Raw genomic sequence first — 15,325 nt, forward strand, 5'->3', positions numbered from 1 at the left:
TCCCAAAAAGTATTTTGAACATTTTAAAGAACAAAGCATTATAATAAATTGTCAATAAATCAAAGGCTAAAACTATTAATTTTATAGAAGTCAAAAGGATATGAAAAATTTCTTAACTGATGGAAACTAAAAAGAAGTAGAAGACAAAAGAGATTTGTAATGTCATAACTGAAAGAATTAAAGTACAACTCTTGAAATTCAAATTATGTAATTAACATATTATTATTTAATTAGATATTTAATCATTTTAATTAAGTGGAAGGGTTAAATAGTAATTCAGCTTTGACGTAAGGAGCTCCCTATTTTTAGTAATAGTCATAATAATAATAGTAATAATAGTAGTAATAAATATAATATAAATGATGATATGATATATTTATGTTGAAATATTCTTAAAGATAATATTTTGACACGCTTCAAGTTACCAAAAAAAAGTTCTCTACAAATTATGTGATCAAGTCCTTTAAATTTTGAGCTTATTTTGTTTATTTATGCTGATTGTTTAACATTGAATTTGTTTGTTTATTCACGTGGCTGTAGTGTTGCCGTTGATTGATTTTTGTACATCAAACAATTTAACAAGGAGTGGTCGTCGTTGTCAAATCATGAAGAATCCATCATTTTCTTTAATTTACTCGTCTTTTCCCCCCATTTCCTTTACTCGCTTTAGAAAGAAAAACTATGTATATGGAGTTATGGACCCACTCCAACAAATACCATCAACTATTATAAGTCATGAAACAAGAATTTCAGGTTCGAGTTTTCTTAGATTTTGGAGTCATTTTTATTAGAGATAAATGTCAAAAACACAGTCAAATTATTCCATTTTTTTGAGTTTCATACCTAAACTATCACTTTTTAGTTTGAGAAACACATCTCAATGGTGTGTGTAATACATTCTTTCTTTTATTTGAAAAAACTTTGACACATGACATTCCACATGGATAAAATATTCCACTTTGACAAAAACTAAATAATAAATTATTAATATTAATTAAAAATTAAAGATTAAAATATTACTATCCATAAAAAAATAAAATTTAAATTATTTTTCTTACTTCACTCCACCACCTCCTCCATGTACCCCCTCCCCCCCCACGATCCCCTTTTTTTTTAAAAAGTCTTTTATAAAATATTTTTTAAAAATTCATACTTCACCTTCCCTCCCAAAAAGAAAACCACCCACTCATCCCCCCACCCCCACCCCCACCCCCCCAAAAAAAATTGCTATTATTTTATTTTTATAAAAATAAAAATTCTAACCCATCCTATTTAACTCTCCGCTCCTAATTTTATTTTTTTCACATTTTTCTCATTTTGTGTTAGATATGTACGTATATATATTTTTAGGAAAAAAATTTCTACTAGTGTACCGAACATAACATAAATAAATAATAAAAAAAAAGACTTGAGGTGGGGTGGGTAGAATTATTTTTTTTTAAAAAATAAAATAATATCTCTAAATTAGTATTTGAGGGGAAAGGGGAGGTGGGGGGGGGAGGGGGGAGGGGGGGAGATGAAGTAAAAGAAATAAATACTTTTATAAAAGAAACTTAAACAAAAAAAAAAAACAATGGTCCGGGGGATGGGGTTGTGGTGGGGGGTGGGGATGATAGGAAGTGATTACATTTTATTTCATAAAAGAAATATTATTTATTTGGATAACAATTTTTTAATTTTTAATTCTAACTAATACTAATGATTTATTTAATTTTTTTCAAGGGTTGAATGCTTTGTCCATATGGAGTGTGTTGTGACAATTTTTTAAAATAAAAGAGAGAGTGGTATAAAAGAGAAATGTGTGTTTCTCAAACTAAAAAGTGATAGTTTAGGTATGAAATTCAACTCTCAATAGTTTAGGTATGAAACTAAAAAAAAGGTATAGTTTAGGTGTGTTTTTCACACTTATCTCTTTTTATTAAGAAGTGTTCCTCTAAGATTTTTCAGCGCAATTTAATCAGACTTTAGTAAAATATAGGATGAGAAATAAAAAAAACAGATTGTTTATATATATATAATGGCCTGGCGTAGCTATCCTTATGTCAGGGTGTCCAATTGAACACCCTTCGTCGGAAAATTATACCGTATATATAAGTAAAATGATAAACAAAGTGGCTAAACAACATATTTTGGACACCCTTGACACAACAATATGATGTAACCTAGCGGTTTCAGGTACCTTGAAAGAGTAAAGACACACAGACTTAAAGTGTTCATATGTTTGAATCTCATTAGTAACAATTTTTTTCCACTTTTTAAGAAAAGCAGGTTCACTTTAGCACTTGAACACCATTCGTGCAATTTCTAACTCCACCAATATATATATATTATTAACATGTTTTGACAAAATTTCTAGTTGTGATAATAGGTTATGATAGAAGTAGGGGCCGGGGTCGGTATTTTAATGCAAAATATCACCATAGCCTATGGATCACATTTCAGTTAGGATTTATTGAACATTATACACGTGTTATTTAAAATATCAAAGAGTTTTATATAATATAACAACAGTTTACATGATATATGTGTTTTTGAGCTCAACAAAGGAGTAGTCTGAGGGATAAATTCGTGAGGAACAAAGGGTGAGTTAAAAAAAATCCTTGATTTAACAGATTTTTAAACTGACAAGCTTCTAAAAAAAACTTACACATCACTATTTATTAATTTGATCCGTTTCAATCTTCTCTGCCTATTGTATTGGTATACTCCAATAAATTTCGTTGATACACATGCATAAATTTACCAATTAATCATAATGAAGGTTATATCTATATTTTTCATGTGGAAGCTGGAATTATAGAAGAAAACCTGTCACTAATTATTGATATTTTTATTTGAGCAAAGATGAAAGATGGAATTGTCATATAGTCTTAGCATTATGGGCAGAAATTTCTTAAATATATAATTGGTTTGGACACTCTAAAATTCTATTATTGCCATACTACATACAAGGAGCTTTTTCATACCATTTTCAAACCATAACACCATTCGAGAAGAATTAATCTAAATAGTCGTTCCAACCTTCAAACTATAAATTATCGTCGGATGTTTGATATATGTATAACAATGTATATACTTGGTATATAGTATATGTATACCAACTAGAAAAAATAAAGTATAACTCACATAAATCTCATAGTGTAAAACATAAATTACCTTCTATCCCTATTATTTTTCTAATTACACAAATCTCATATTTTTTAGACACTTCAAATACATAATTAAATATCCGGATACATTATCGTTGATACATTATGTATCAATCTGTTGCACTTATTAACGAAAAAAAAAGTTGAAAAATCAAATTAAGATCTCATAGTATCCGTCTGTTGCACTAATTAAGAGGGAAAACTGAAAATCAAATTAAGATCCAATAAATTGCGTTATTCCATTCCAAATTATTGTCAAGAATTCAATCATATAGTGTAACTAACCAAAAAAATCAAAAATTAAATTTCTTCTTGTTCATCGTTCTCTCTGTTTCATAAAAACTTTTTGTCGAAATTTTGAATAAGCGAGGTGAGTTATGAAAGATACAAAAGTGATGGAATTGTTTTTGGACAAACGATTTCTTTTGTGAATCTTCAAGTTCATCGAATATCCTTTCGATATTGATTCAAGATTGTCGAAAATTTTGAGATTCAAAATTCTTTTCCCAGTTCATTGAAGATCCTTTCAATTTTGATTCAAAATTGTTGAAAATTTTGAGTTTCAAAATTATTCTCCTAGTTCATTGAAGATCCTTTCAATTTTGATTCAAAATTATCGAAAATTTTGAGAAGATACATCATGAAGATTCTTTCAATATAAATTAATAAGTGTTGTATTTCTACTAGATACATTCAATAAGAAAGTGTTGCCCATAAGATTTTAGGTTTAAGATCGATACATTATTGTTTGGTAATTGTTATGTATTAGATACATTTAGTATAAATTCGAATTTACGTATCATAACTAAAAAATTAGTACATGATACATTATTATTTATTTATCTTATTTTGTTTGAGAAATACTATAATTTAAAATTAAAAAATACATTATACATGTAATTGTTCTAAATTAGCTTCTTCTTTTTTTATGTGTGATACATAACACAAAGTTTATGTATCAAGTACATTTATATTGAACATGATAAATACTAATTGAAGATTCAACAACATTAGAGTTATGTATCAATATCTTAAATATGAACACGATACATAGCACAAAACAAATGTTATTGTAGCAGTGATATATCAGATCAATGATAACACTAACAAAGACTAATTTAAGACTCAAAATTTAAAATCTGTATCTTTGATAATTATGGTTGTGCAATGGCAGATCCAACCTTTTTCTTCTTCTTTTTTTGAATGTTTTTCAACAATAGATACATTAAAAGAAAATAAAGTTTTTTCAAGAAAAATTTTCAACGACGATATGATTAACTAAAATTGCAAAGGTTCAATAAGATTTCAATTGGGGCAGGGGGCGGAGGTAATTTTATTTTACTTTTTAAGATGAAAAAATTAAAAAATAATAATAAAAGAAATTGGAAATTGAAGTGATGGAAAGAAATCTACCTCTTGAATAATTTGAAATCATTAATTGAAAATAGAACAGATTTGAAATTCAAAAATAGATTAATTGATATAATTATGGAGAGATTTGTGGCGTGAAAAAAGGAAGGAAAATCATGGGTATGAGATTTCAAATTAATGTATCTGGAAAAGAGGATGGTGGGAGGAAAAGAAGGGATTTTTGATATTTTTTAAAATGGTAGAGAAAATAAGAAAATATGATAATAAATGGTGTGTAGTTAATTAATTATTCCAAAAATAAACAGTAAATTCGACGACTGTTTCGGTAAAGGTCCCAAACAAAAACTCAAGCTTGCCTTGTTGGGCCACAAGTTGATCTGTGAATTTTGCAAGATGCAATTTTTGGAATTTGAAGTGTACATGAACATGGGCCGCATTGTTTGACATTATAAGCCCATAGAATTAATGTTGCGTATATTTGTGTAGTTTAAAATTGTATAATTGTTATCATCGGACTACCTTTTTGGTTCTCTTGTCAACCTTCTTACATTGGCTTGTTCTGGAAGATTCCATCAGAGTGAATTTTTATAATGTGTTTAGTATGAAGGAAAATATTTTCGATGAAAAGTATTTTTCTAGAAAATGTTGTGTGAGTTTCTTACTTATTTTCTAGTATTCAATAAGTAAGAAAAGAATTATCATTTGAAGAGTATTTATATGTAATATAAAAAAACTCTATGTGACGCGGGATTAGATAAGGGGGAGGGTTCGGGGGTGATAGGGTTGAGATGTTCAAGGGGTGGGGATTGGGAATGTTGGGTGAGTGGGAAGAGACAATGAATATGGAATATCAGTAATGAAACTTGTTTTTCTTACTTTTATTAGAGAAGTCATTTTCCTCATTTTTAAGGACTTTCACAGTATTTTGATTTTTGACCAATTAATGCATTATACATGTGAAAGGATGTTATAAATATTGTGATGTTGCTTAATGACAAATTTTGCACGGAATGACTTTGTCAAAGTCAAATTCTTAGTTAATTTCATTTGGAGGCTTAATCACATGTTTATAGTTTAGTTCCACATTAATTGAATTGCTTAGTTCTTACTAAAAGTTTAACAGGCTAATCGGCTTCCAAATTACTTCACACAAAATCCTCCTAAATCCTAAATGGCCTTTTTAAGTAACTTCTTAGTATATTGACCAAGTCTTTAATTCTCCACTTGGCTATAAATTATACCACACACATAGCTTAATACGGAAAACAAATGATTCAACATCTGCTATATATATACATTAAAAAATAATTTTAACCTCGACTTCGATCCATCCCATTCACAAGTTACAACATTCTACTACATGAAACTTACTTTTGGTTCACAATTATTTCACTTGTTCTTAAAGGATGTGCATTTTGCTTTTTCATTCAATTATTTAGGTTGAAATCATGCTTATAATACTCACCTACACTACAAGCATGAGTTAAAATGTAACGTTAATCACGCAAGAAATTCATGGGCATCAATAATAGTGCTTTGAGGTATTGTCACTATGATTAATTTGAAATTTGTAGCTGCGTTGATTAATTACTATGATCCTCGAGAATCGACCCTTACCCCTACCCAACCTGTTAAAAATTTAAAATTATATGCACCCAATATTTATATCAAATCATACTAATCATAATTAATTAAATTTAGGTACAAAATATGTATTAATTAATTAACTACGGTTTAGTGATAATAAAAATAAACTATGTAAAGACATGCTTCATGTACGTACTCATAACGTTAATATAAACTGACTACATTTAAGTAATCCCGCAAAAGAAAAGAAAAATTGGAACCTTTTTTGTATATTAACCTTATCGTATTTGATGGTTGTAGGACTTCAAAATGTATGATTATATCACCAAAGGATGTGGTGCAATAGATGAGTATGCTCCTCCCTTAAATAGAGCTTTTGGGTGTGGAAAATCTAAGTTACAGTCTTTCAATATATGATTTTGGCGCAGTAGATGAGTCTGCTTCTCCCTTAAATAGAGCTCTTGGGTGTGGAAAATCCTTACCAGAGAGTAGGAAGCGCTTCTCCCCAATGGGACCTTATATGATGCGAATTCAAATATAGTCGAATTCCATGCTGATATCGAACCCAGATAAAAAATAAAATAAAAAATATATGATTATAATAAGTGAACTGGAAAATCTAAATTTGTCAACATTAATTAATTACTGTTATTGTACTTTAGGCCTCATATATAATAGGGGAAGGTAAGGCCTAATAAGGATTGTACCTTACCATCCACCAAGTGGGTAAAAATAATTAATATGGGATTTATATTATTACTTATTAGTGTTCAAATTGGAGAAAAATGAAAATAAGAATTTCCATAAGTAGCTTAATTAGTCTCCAATTTATTTATTTTTGAAAAGTCCAGTGGCAATTAAATTTGCCTGAAGTTACATTTAATTTTCCCTTATCCATTGCCAAAAATTGGACTCAGTCAGAGTTGGACGTATACTTCACAATCAAGATTTTTCTTCACTACTCTATTAGCTAGGCCCTAGTAAGCACCTATTTTTCTTTAAAGTTTGGCGTGAAATTTTCTTTTTAAATTAAAAGACGGAGCTAGTAGTTTAGTAGATTTTGCTCAAACAATATATTTGTGTTAATAAATCTATTAAATATATATAAAATATTAAATTTAGAACCTAGTTATTAATATCATATAAAGTTATCATTATAAAATTTAGAATACATAAAATTAAAATTCTAGTTTCACCTGACCGCTTACCTACAATTGCAAGGAAATTAGCATAAATAAATTTGTGGGTGTTAAATAATGTGTTTGCCTTATTGTATTCTTTCGAGACTTTAAGAAAATATTGTCAGTTTCAACTTATCTCAAAATTAAGTAACCCCATAACACATGTGAGGACTTTTTTTTTTTATGTGAGGACTAATACTTTATTCTCTCATTAATTATTATTATAATTTCTCTTAGCTTGATGAATATTCCTTCTAACAAAAGCCATTAATTTTGGTAAGTTACTTACTATATATTAATATATACAGATTCACTTCTCTTGTGAAGAAAACCTACACCTCTTTCCCCTCCACAAAAAAAAATAAAAAATCACCCAAATTAGAAACACCTATATATTCTATTAAGTGCATTGCAAATATATATATAAGTTGTGGCAAAAATTATGAAAGAAAAGAATGAGAAGTTGAAGAATGAATTTTGGCTAAGGCCAGCATTTCAAAACAATTCACCAAAATGGAAATATTTCAAGAAGAAAACTACAACAACCTTAACGAAATTGTTGACTCTATTCTTCTTTCTGCTCGTAGTTTCTCTCTTGTTCTTCGCGGGATGGTTTGATCTTGTAAGTCTCCACTCTCCTTTTCATATATGTTTTTACTTCTTTTTTTCGTAAATGTTTTTTTGAATCAGCTTGCACGTACCTTCACTTTGTTTTTTTTAGTAATCTCTCCTTTATTACCTTAAATGTCATTTTAATGCATTGAAATAAATTGCGTTAAAAGACATGTAAGCAAATTAATAGCTACCTGCCATATAGTATCAGTCAAGTTAATGAATTTGATATTGAACCTCCGCCCCTTTTTTTTTTCTTTTAAAAAAATATATAAATAAATAAAATTATGGAGAGGGGGCTTTATAATTTCCATTGATTCAAGTACCTCTATAAGTTCGACAAAATTCAATAAATTTATCTTAAACTTATATATATTTGTATTTTACATTTAATATGTATAAACAATTTATCAAGAATTCAATGACTTATCTTTTCTAAAATTCAAACTCATTGACTCTATCCTTGACAAATTAAAGAATGAATTAAGTAAACGTTTTTTTTGTTTGTTTTTGTTTATGGAAATAAATGCATGACAATTCTTTTTATTTCTTCTTTTTGTGCTTCTTTAGGTTACAGTCTTATAGACATGTAGAGTTCGGTCAACTAATTTATCAACGACTGAAATATACACACCATATACATTTTGTTAAACTAGTTGGCCAATCGAAGTGTTTAGGATCGTAATTATATATTCCATTTAAAATTTCCAATGATTTTATTTAATTATTATTTCTTTAAATTTATGCAGGCAAAATACACTAGTCATTTCTACAAAAAAGTAGCAGCCCCAACAATCCAACCTCAAATTCTTGAATTCCCTTTGGATTGTAGTGCATGGAATCAATCCAATAAATGTCCAATTAATTACCCTACTTCTTATAAACCCTCAAACCCTAATAACTCAACATGTCCTGAGTATTTTAGATGGATTCATGAAGATTTAAAGCCATGGAAAGAGACAGGAATTACTAGGGAAATGTTGGAGAAAGGAAAAAGAAATGCACATTTTAGGTTAATTATATTGGATGGCAAAATTTATGTTGAAAAATATAACACAAAGAAATTTATTCAAACTAGACATTTGTACACTATGTATGGAATTGTACAACTACTAAGGTGGTACCCTGGAAAATTGCCTAATTTGGAGATCATGTTTGATACCGATGACCGGCCGGTCGTCCAATCGAAAGACTACCGGAAACCTAACTCCGGCCCACCACCGTTGTTCCGATACTGTTCAGATTGGCATAGTTTGGATATTGTCTTCCCGGATTGGTCGTTTTGGGGCTGGTAATTAATTACTACCTTTCTTTACCCTTGCAGTTCGTCATTTTTATCTGTCGTTTAAGATTTTAATACAATACACCTTTTACACATAATTTGGATATTTTTTTTCCTTTTTAAAAAAATAAATAAAATACGCAGATTTTATGAAATTGTGTTTTTTGGTCTTGCTAGAGAGATAAGACAAAACATTGTAGTGTGTTTGACGTAAACGATTGAATTTCGGTTTGAGTCTTCCAAAGTTCTAATTATTTATGACTTTGACCATGTGTTATATTATTTTATTTTATTTTATTTTCGATCGTCCTAATTTTGCTGGCAAAATTAATTATAAATATAGAACTCATACAGTACAATAAATTATATGTTGACTTTTGGGCTGATTGAAAATTGTTGACTAATTGGCACATGATTATTTATGGTTATTTTTGTAGGGCTGAGACAAATATAAGGCCATGGAGAAGTGTGATTAAGGAGATAAAAGAAGGTAACAAAAGAACAAAATGGAAGGATAGGGTACCCTTTGCTTATTGGAAGGGAAATCCACATGTTTCACCAATTAGAAAAGATCTCATGAAGTGTAATATTACTGACAAACAAAACTTTCATACTCTCTTATATGTCCAGGTTTGTACTCTCAATTTAGTTCTCAAAATTTGCATCATCATAATTAGTGTCGCTAAAATTAGCCTATAAAAATATAATTCATCTAATATATATCGAGTTTGGATGGGTTGTCATTTGTTTGATCATTTATCAACTTAACACATCTTAAATATATCTTATCTAAAAGTTGTGTTGATTTGGGCCAAGTATGAATTTCAAAGAGATCATAAGAAATCTTGTCAAAATATTTAAATGAATTTTTTTTCTTTTTGTTGCTTGATATGTTATATAAAGCTATAATAAAGAAGAATCTTTTAAATTATTATTTTTTGCTAATTAAATAAATTTAGAAAAACAACTAGAACAAAACTCGAAAAGAGTATGGGCGTGTTTGGACTTGACCCATTATTTTGTCTCTTGACGCTATTCTCAACTCAACTAATTTTCTACGAATTGGACAATGACTCATTTGTTGATTCAATCCATCTTACCCTCTCCAAATTCAGCCCTAGTCGCCCAATTGTCAATGATAACTTTTTGTTTCCCCTCTTTGTTTTTGTTTTTTATATGAAAAATAAAATAATAGATGGAAGTCTATCGTAAATCAATTTAATTACTTTTGATTCATAATGTATAATAGTGGAATCTTAATAGTTCAACTAGTTTGCTACATGAATTTTCGAGGGTTCGATTCCCCACCTTCTAATTAACAGAGTTTATTGTTCAATGACAAATCCTCAGGACTGGGATGATCAATCCAAAAAGGGTTTCAAGGAATCAGATCTTGCAAATCAATGCACCCATAGGTATTGCCATATTTCTATTTTATTGTCTCCTTTAATTAAAACTTTTTAAAAAATAGTTTTAAATTTTATTGGGGTGTAGATTGTAAATTTGAAATATTTGTTGGTTGATTGCAGATATAAAATATATGTGGAAGGATGGGCATGGTCAGTGAGTGAAAAATACATTTTGGCTTGTGATTCACCAACATTGTACATAAAACCTCATTACCATGATTTTTTCATGAGAGGAATGATCCCTCAACAACATTATTGGCCCATTAGAGAAAATAATAAATGTGGTTCCCTCAACTTTGCTGTTCAATGGGGCAACAATTACACTCACAAGGTAAATATACTTATTTATAATGACAATATAATAACTATATGTTACATTATTAAGTACAATGTATATCGTCAGTTGATAAGACTTGAAGGGGAGCCTTGGAGCAACAATAGAGTTACGTTGTCTCCAAGTGACCTATAGGTCACATGTTCGGGCAGTGGAAGCAAGCAACTACTAATTATGTTTGCATTAGGATAGAGTGTCTGCATCACAGTTTTGTACACCAGGCTGCCCCTAGTCGATAAGACTTAAGTTCATTTAGTAAATGACTCATTTTTTTAACAATTTTTTTTATTATTATTATGTTGTCAGGCAGAGGCAATTGGAAAGGCAGGAAGTGATTTCATTCATGAGGATATGAAGATGGAATATGTATTTGATTACATGTTCCATTTGCTAAATGAATATGCAAAGTTGCTAAAATTTGAACCAAAAATTCCATCAGAGGCAGTTGAAATATGTTCAGAATCATTGGCATGCACTTCACAAGGTATATGGAGAAAATTCATGGAAGAAGGATTAGAGAAATCTCCTAGTTATACAAATCCATGTACACTTCCTCCACCTTATGAACCTCAAGAAATCAAATCATTTGTTGAACAAAAGATAAAAGCCACACAACAAGTGGAGGCATGGGAAAATGAGTTTTGGAGTAACCAAAACAACAAGCAATTGTTATAGCTAGGGATCACCTTTTAATTATATATGCAACTTAGATAATGTTAGTTATGTTGTACTTGTATTTTAGAAAAATATTAATGTATTGATATTTTGTTATGTAGATCTTTTTCAACCTAGCTCTCATCTTAATAAATTATGAACTTCCAAGTAGAGTTTAGTTAGTAGCTCTCTCTCTACTATTGGTTGAGTCGGATATTTTGTCCATTTTCTCATGATTTATTTTTTATCTGCTCATATTTAACTCATTATAACAAAAATAGTTTTATTGGCAATAAATATACACATTAACCAAGAGTGGTAAAACCTTTACCAGTTTTAGTTAATTGTCATTAGATTCAATGTTGATTTAGACTTTAGGGATATTTACAAAGAATGTTAATTGTCACTAAAGATACATATTTAGTGGCAATTAAGATATTATCGCTAAAGATCATTTTTGATATAGTGACTTGACCTGCCTGTTTGCCACCTATACATGTTTCTTTAGACTACGTTTACATGATTAATTTTCTCTTTTTTAAAAAAAAAAAATCTCCAATATTTCTATGAAATTGGAAGCACACAATTAATTAAGAGAATCCTTATTATTTTTTTCCACCAAATGTTGCTCTTTTTATGGAGCAAACAATTATATACCTCATATTTAATTTGAAGAAATCAAGATTCACCCCACATGGGAACAAAATGCTAAAATTTCTCAACCATTAATAAAGTTGTGCAAGAAGGGGGCATGGAGATATATAGAAACAATTTTACACCATTATTATTTTCTTTACTAAATATATAGTAACATTTAAGGATTGATCTATATGTATACCTTTGATCTTGCCTGAATATATGAATATGAAGAATTCATATAAAGCTAAAATACTGTTATTTAAAGATTTCATCTTTTTACATCCCAAGCAATTTGGAATGTTTACCAGGCAGCGCATCACTTCTTCAATTAAAACAACTATTGGATTCTGTATAATTCTTTTATCCATTTTAGCTCTAACAATTCAATGGATGGATATAGTAAGTACCACCATAACTCGTATTAATTCACATATAGTTTAGTCACGTATAACGTGACAGAGTTATTTTGTGACGTTAAATTGTTATAGTGGATAAAATTCAGTGATAGTGAAAATTAACAGTATTTTTTTTTTCTTTTTTCAGTCTGTGGAAACAGGATCCTTGGAAAAGAGTAATAAAGTTGATATTTTCCCTGAAGTTTCTTGCTCTATAAAATGTCCGCGAGTTTCACCAATGAAGCCTGAATTCAGGTCATCATCCGAGTCATGCCCTGAGTATTTTAGATGGATTCATGAAGATTTAAGGCCATGGAAAGAGACAGGGATAACGCGAAAAATGGTAGAAAAAGCACGAGAAGTATCTCATTTTAGAGTAGTTGTAGTAAATGGAAGAGTGTATTTTGAGAAGTATAAAGCAACTTTTCAAAAAAGGGACATAGTTACATTGTGGGGGATATTGCAGCTTCTTAGTTTTTATCCAGGCATGTTACCTGATTTAGATTTAGTTTTTGAATGTGGTGATCAACCAGTAACACAAAGAAGTGATTATGGAAAATCAAAGGACTCAGTTCCACCACCATTGTTTCATTACTGTGGAAATCGATCGAGTTTTGATATTGTTTTCCCTGATTGGTCCTTTTGGGGTTGGTAAACAACATTCTTATATCTATTTCAAGTTTAAAACGAGTGTTATTTTTGAATTAGTATGTGTTGAATTGTATAAGAAATGGTTTGTTTTTGGTACTTGTGCAGGCCTGAACTCTCCATAAGGCCATGGGATAAGTTGGAAAAAGATTTGCAGCAGAGCAATGAGATGATTAAGTGGACAGAAAGGGAGCCTTATGCTTATTGGAAAGGGAATGCAGTGTTAGGCGAAGCAAGACATGACCTTATCAAGTGCAACGTCTCTGGGAAGCAGGACTGGAATGCTCGAATTTATGGCTTGGTAAGTGTCAACTTTGTGCATTTCAACAGGCTGAACCTGTGGCCTCTTAGTTACATGACTACAACTCTTACCTTGCAAAAAGTTTAGGTTCACAATGCTGAAAAATCAAACATTATTTCATACTATTCTATTTTTGATAAGTTGATAATGATCCTTTTGCAGCAATGGGCTCTCGAACGCAGACAAGGCTATAAAACCTCAGATTTGGCCACTCAATGCACTCATAGGTATGCAGGCAATCTCTCAGAAAGGCCTCTTTTTTCTGAATCTTTCGTATCTTCGAGGTTCTGAATTGTTCTTAACTCATTTCTGTTGGACTAATTTTGGCATGATGAAACAGATACAAGATTTATGTTGAAGGGCTAGCATGGTCAGTAAGTCAAAAGTACATTTTAGCCTGTGATTCTGTGGCTCTGCTCATAAATCCCCACTACTATGATTTCTACACAAGGAGTTTGCTGCCAACAGTCCATTACTGGCCAATAAATGAGAAAGACAAATGCAAATCCATCAAGTTTGCAGTAGACTGGGGAAATAAGAATGCAAAAAAGGTGACATTTTTTACCAATCTTCTATTACAATAATGTGTTGATAACAAGTGCACTGACTTGCAACAGGCACAAGAAATAGGAAAAGCAGGTAGCAAATTTGTACATGAGGAGCTACAAATGAAGTACATCTACGACTACATGTTTCATCTTTTAACTGAATACGCCAAGCTTTTGAAATATAAGCCCACTATACCTAGAGATGCTGTTGAAGTATGCTCCGATGCATTGATTTGCTCAACGAAAGGAATAAGAAAGAAGTTTAGGGTACATTCCAGGATTAATAATGTTTCATCTTCAGAGCCATGCACCATGCCCCCTTCCTGGAGTCCTGCAGATCTCCAAAATTTTATCGATAGAAAACAGAATCTCACAAAGCAAGTTGAACTATGGGAAGAAGCTCAAAGTATTTGAAACTTTCCACATCAAGGACATAGTATTTGGTTAAGCTATGTTCCTTTCCATATAGAAAAGAAGATACTTCTGAAGAAGCACTGTAAATCAGTTGTCCTCAAGATATGTATTGCAGAAATCTTTGTTCTTTATCGGCAATCTATAGAGAAAAATGTTCATTTGTTACATAGATATTGTGCAATCAACTTTTCATTGACTTGAATGATTGAACTGAGAGTTCGATTAAGGTATCTGCAACTATACTAATCCTGCTATGAAGTATCCCCTAATTCGATAAGAAATTGGCAAACGCTGGAGAAACATCTGTTAGTGCCAGCATTCATCAAGTATATTACAAATTTGTTGCTAATCCAAGCTATAAGATTAAGTGAAGTTGAGAAAACTCGCAGTATCAAGCTTCTTTGTTTATCTCTCAAATTAACAATCTAGCTTTAATTTTGAGATAACAATTATATGTTTGAGTCTTGATTTGTATATAAATGTTCTATGTCCTTCTGCAATACAAATCAGATAAAAAGTTGAGTGGAATTATCAAAATGGTTCACACTAAACAGTCTCCACCCTGGTTTCCGATATTATTTACATAATCAAAGACGAATAAACTTTCTTGTGATTAGTATCAACCTTACATAACCTGCACTTGGTTTAGTGAAATGAATCTAGATTAGCTCGTGAAAACTAGGTTGTGGGAGAGCAATACAAGCGTCAGTTTCTTGAAGAAAAAAAAATGTAAAATAACTTTTGATCTTCTGATCTCAGCTATTTTAGAACTTCAAAAACAGGATCAATGTGAAGCTTTAT

At 30.4% G+C, this 15,325-nt stretch overlaps 3 protein-coding genes across 3 annotated transcripts in view; 2 read left to right on the forward strand and 1 right to left on the reverse strand.

The window, feature by feature from the left end:
- LOC125815581 (uncharacterized) overlaps positions 1-15,325 on the reverse strand; it is a 120,372-nt gene that overhangs the window by 64,648 nt on the left and 40,399 nt on the right. The gene's annotated exons all lie outside the window — the stretch shown is intronic.
- Positions 7,693-11,601, forward strand: LOC125815568 (uncharacterized). Its single transcript, XM_049495067.1, has 6 exons — positions 7,693-7,910; positions 8,650-9,191; positions 9,620-9,812; positions 10,533-10,597; positions 10,712-10,922; positions 11,232-11,601. The coding sequence occupies exons 1-6, from the start codon at positions 7,731-7,733 to the stop codon at positions 11,598-11,600; spliced, it is 1,560 nt and encodes a 519-aa protein (XP_049351024.1). The 5' UTR covers positions 7,693-7,730; the 3' UTR covers position 11,601.
- Positions 12,516-14,537, forward strand: LOC125815571 (uncharacterized). Its single transcript, XM_049495071.1, has 6 exons — positions 12,516-12,617; positions 12,762-13,264; positions 13,370-13,562; positions 13,725-13,789; positions 13,903-14,113; positions 14,180-14,537. The coding sequence occupies exons 1-6, from the start codon at positions 12,516-12,518 to the stop codon at positions 14,522-14,524; spliced, it is 1,419 nt and encodes a 472-aa protein (XP_049351028.1). The 3' UTR covers positions 14,525-14,537.

This window comes from Solanum verrucosum, unplaced genomic scaffold (assembly GCF_900185275.1).
Source record: "Solanum verrucosum unplaced genomic scaffold, falcon-dt-bn FXZP01000261.1, whole genome shotgun sequence".
Taxonomy (NCBI): Eukaryota; Viridiplantae; Streptophyta; class Magnoliopsida; order Solanales; family Solanaceae; genus Solanum; species Solanum verrucosum.

What these genes read in the sequence shown, in the direction of transcription:
- LOC125815568 (XM_049495067.1), top strand. Translation starts at nt 7,731, where the DNA reads ATGAAAGAAAAGAATGAGAAGTTGAAGAATGAATTTTGGCTAAGGCCA. An exon ending in TCGCGGGATGGTTTGATCTT is followed by an intron (nt 7,911 to 8,649) that starts GTAAGTCTCCAC and finishes AAATTTATGCAG; the next exon opens with GCAAAATACACTAGTCATTT. An exon ending in ATACTCTCTTATATGTCCAG is followed by an intron (nt 9,813 to 10,532) that starts GTTTGTACTCTC and finishes ACAAATCCTCAG; the next exon opens with GACTGGGATGATCAATCCAA.
- LOC125815571 (XM_049495071.1), top strand. Translation starts at nt 12,516, where the DNA reads ATGTTTACCAGGCAGCGCATCACTTCTTCAATTAAAACAACTATTGGA. An exon ending in CAATTCAATGGATGGATATA is followed by an intron (nt 12,618 to 12,761) that starts GTAAGTACCACC and finishes TTCTTTTTTCAG; the next exon opens with TCTGTGGAAACAGGATCCTT. An exon ending in ATGCTCGAATTTATGGCTTG is followed by an intron (nt 13,563 to 13,724) that starts GTAAGTGTCAAC and finishes ATCCTTTTGCAG; the next exon opens with CAATGGGCTCTCGAACGCAG.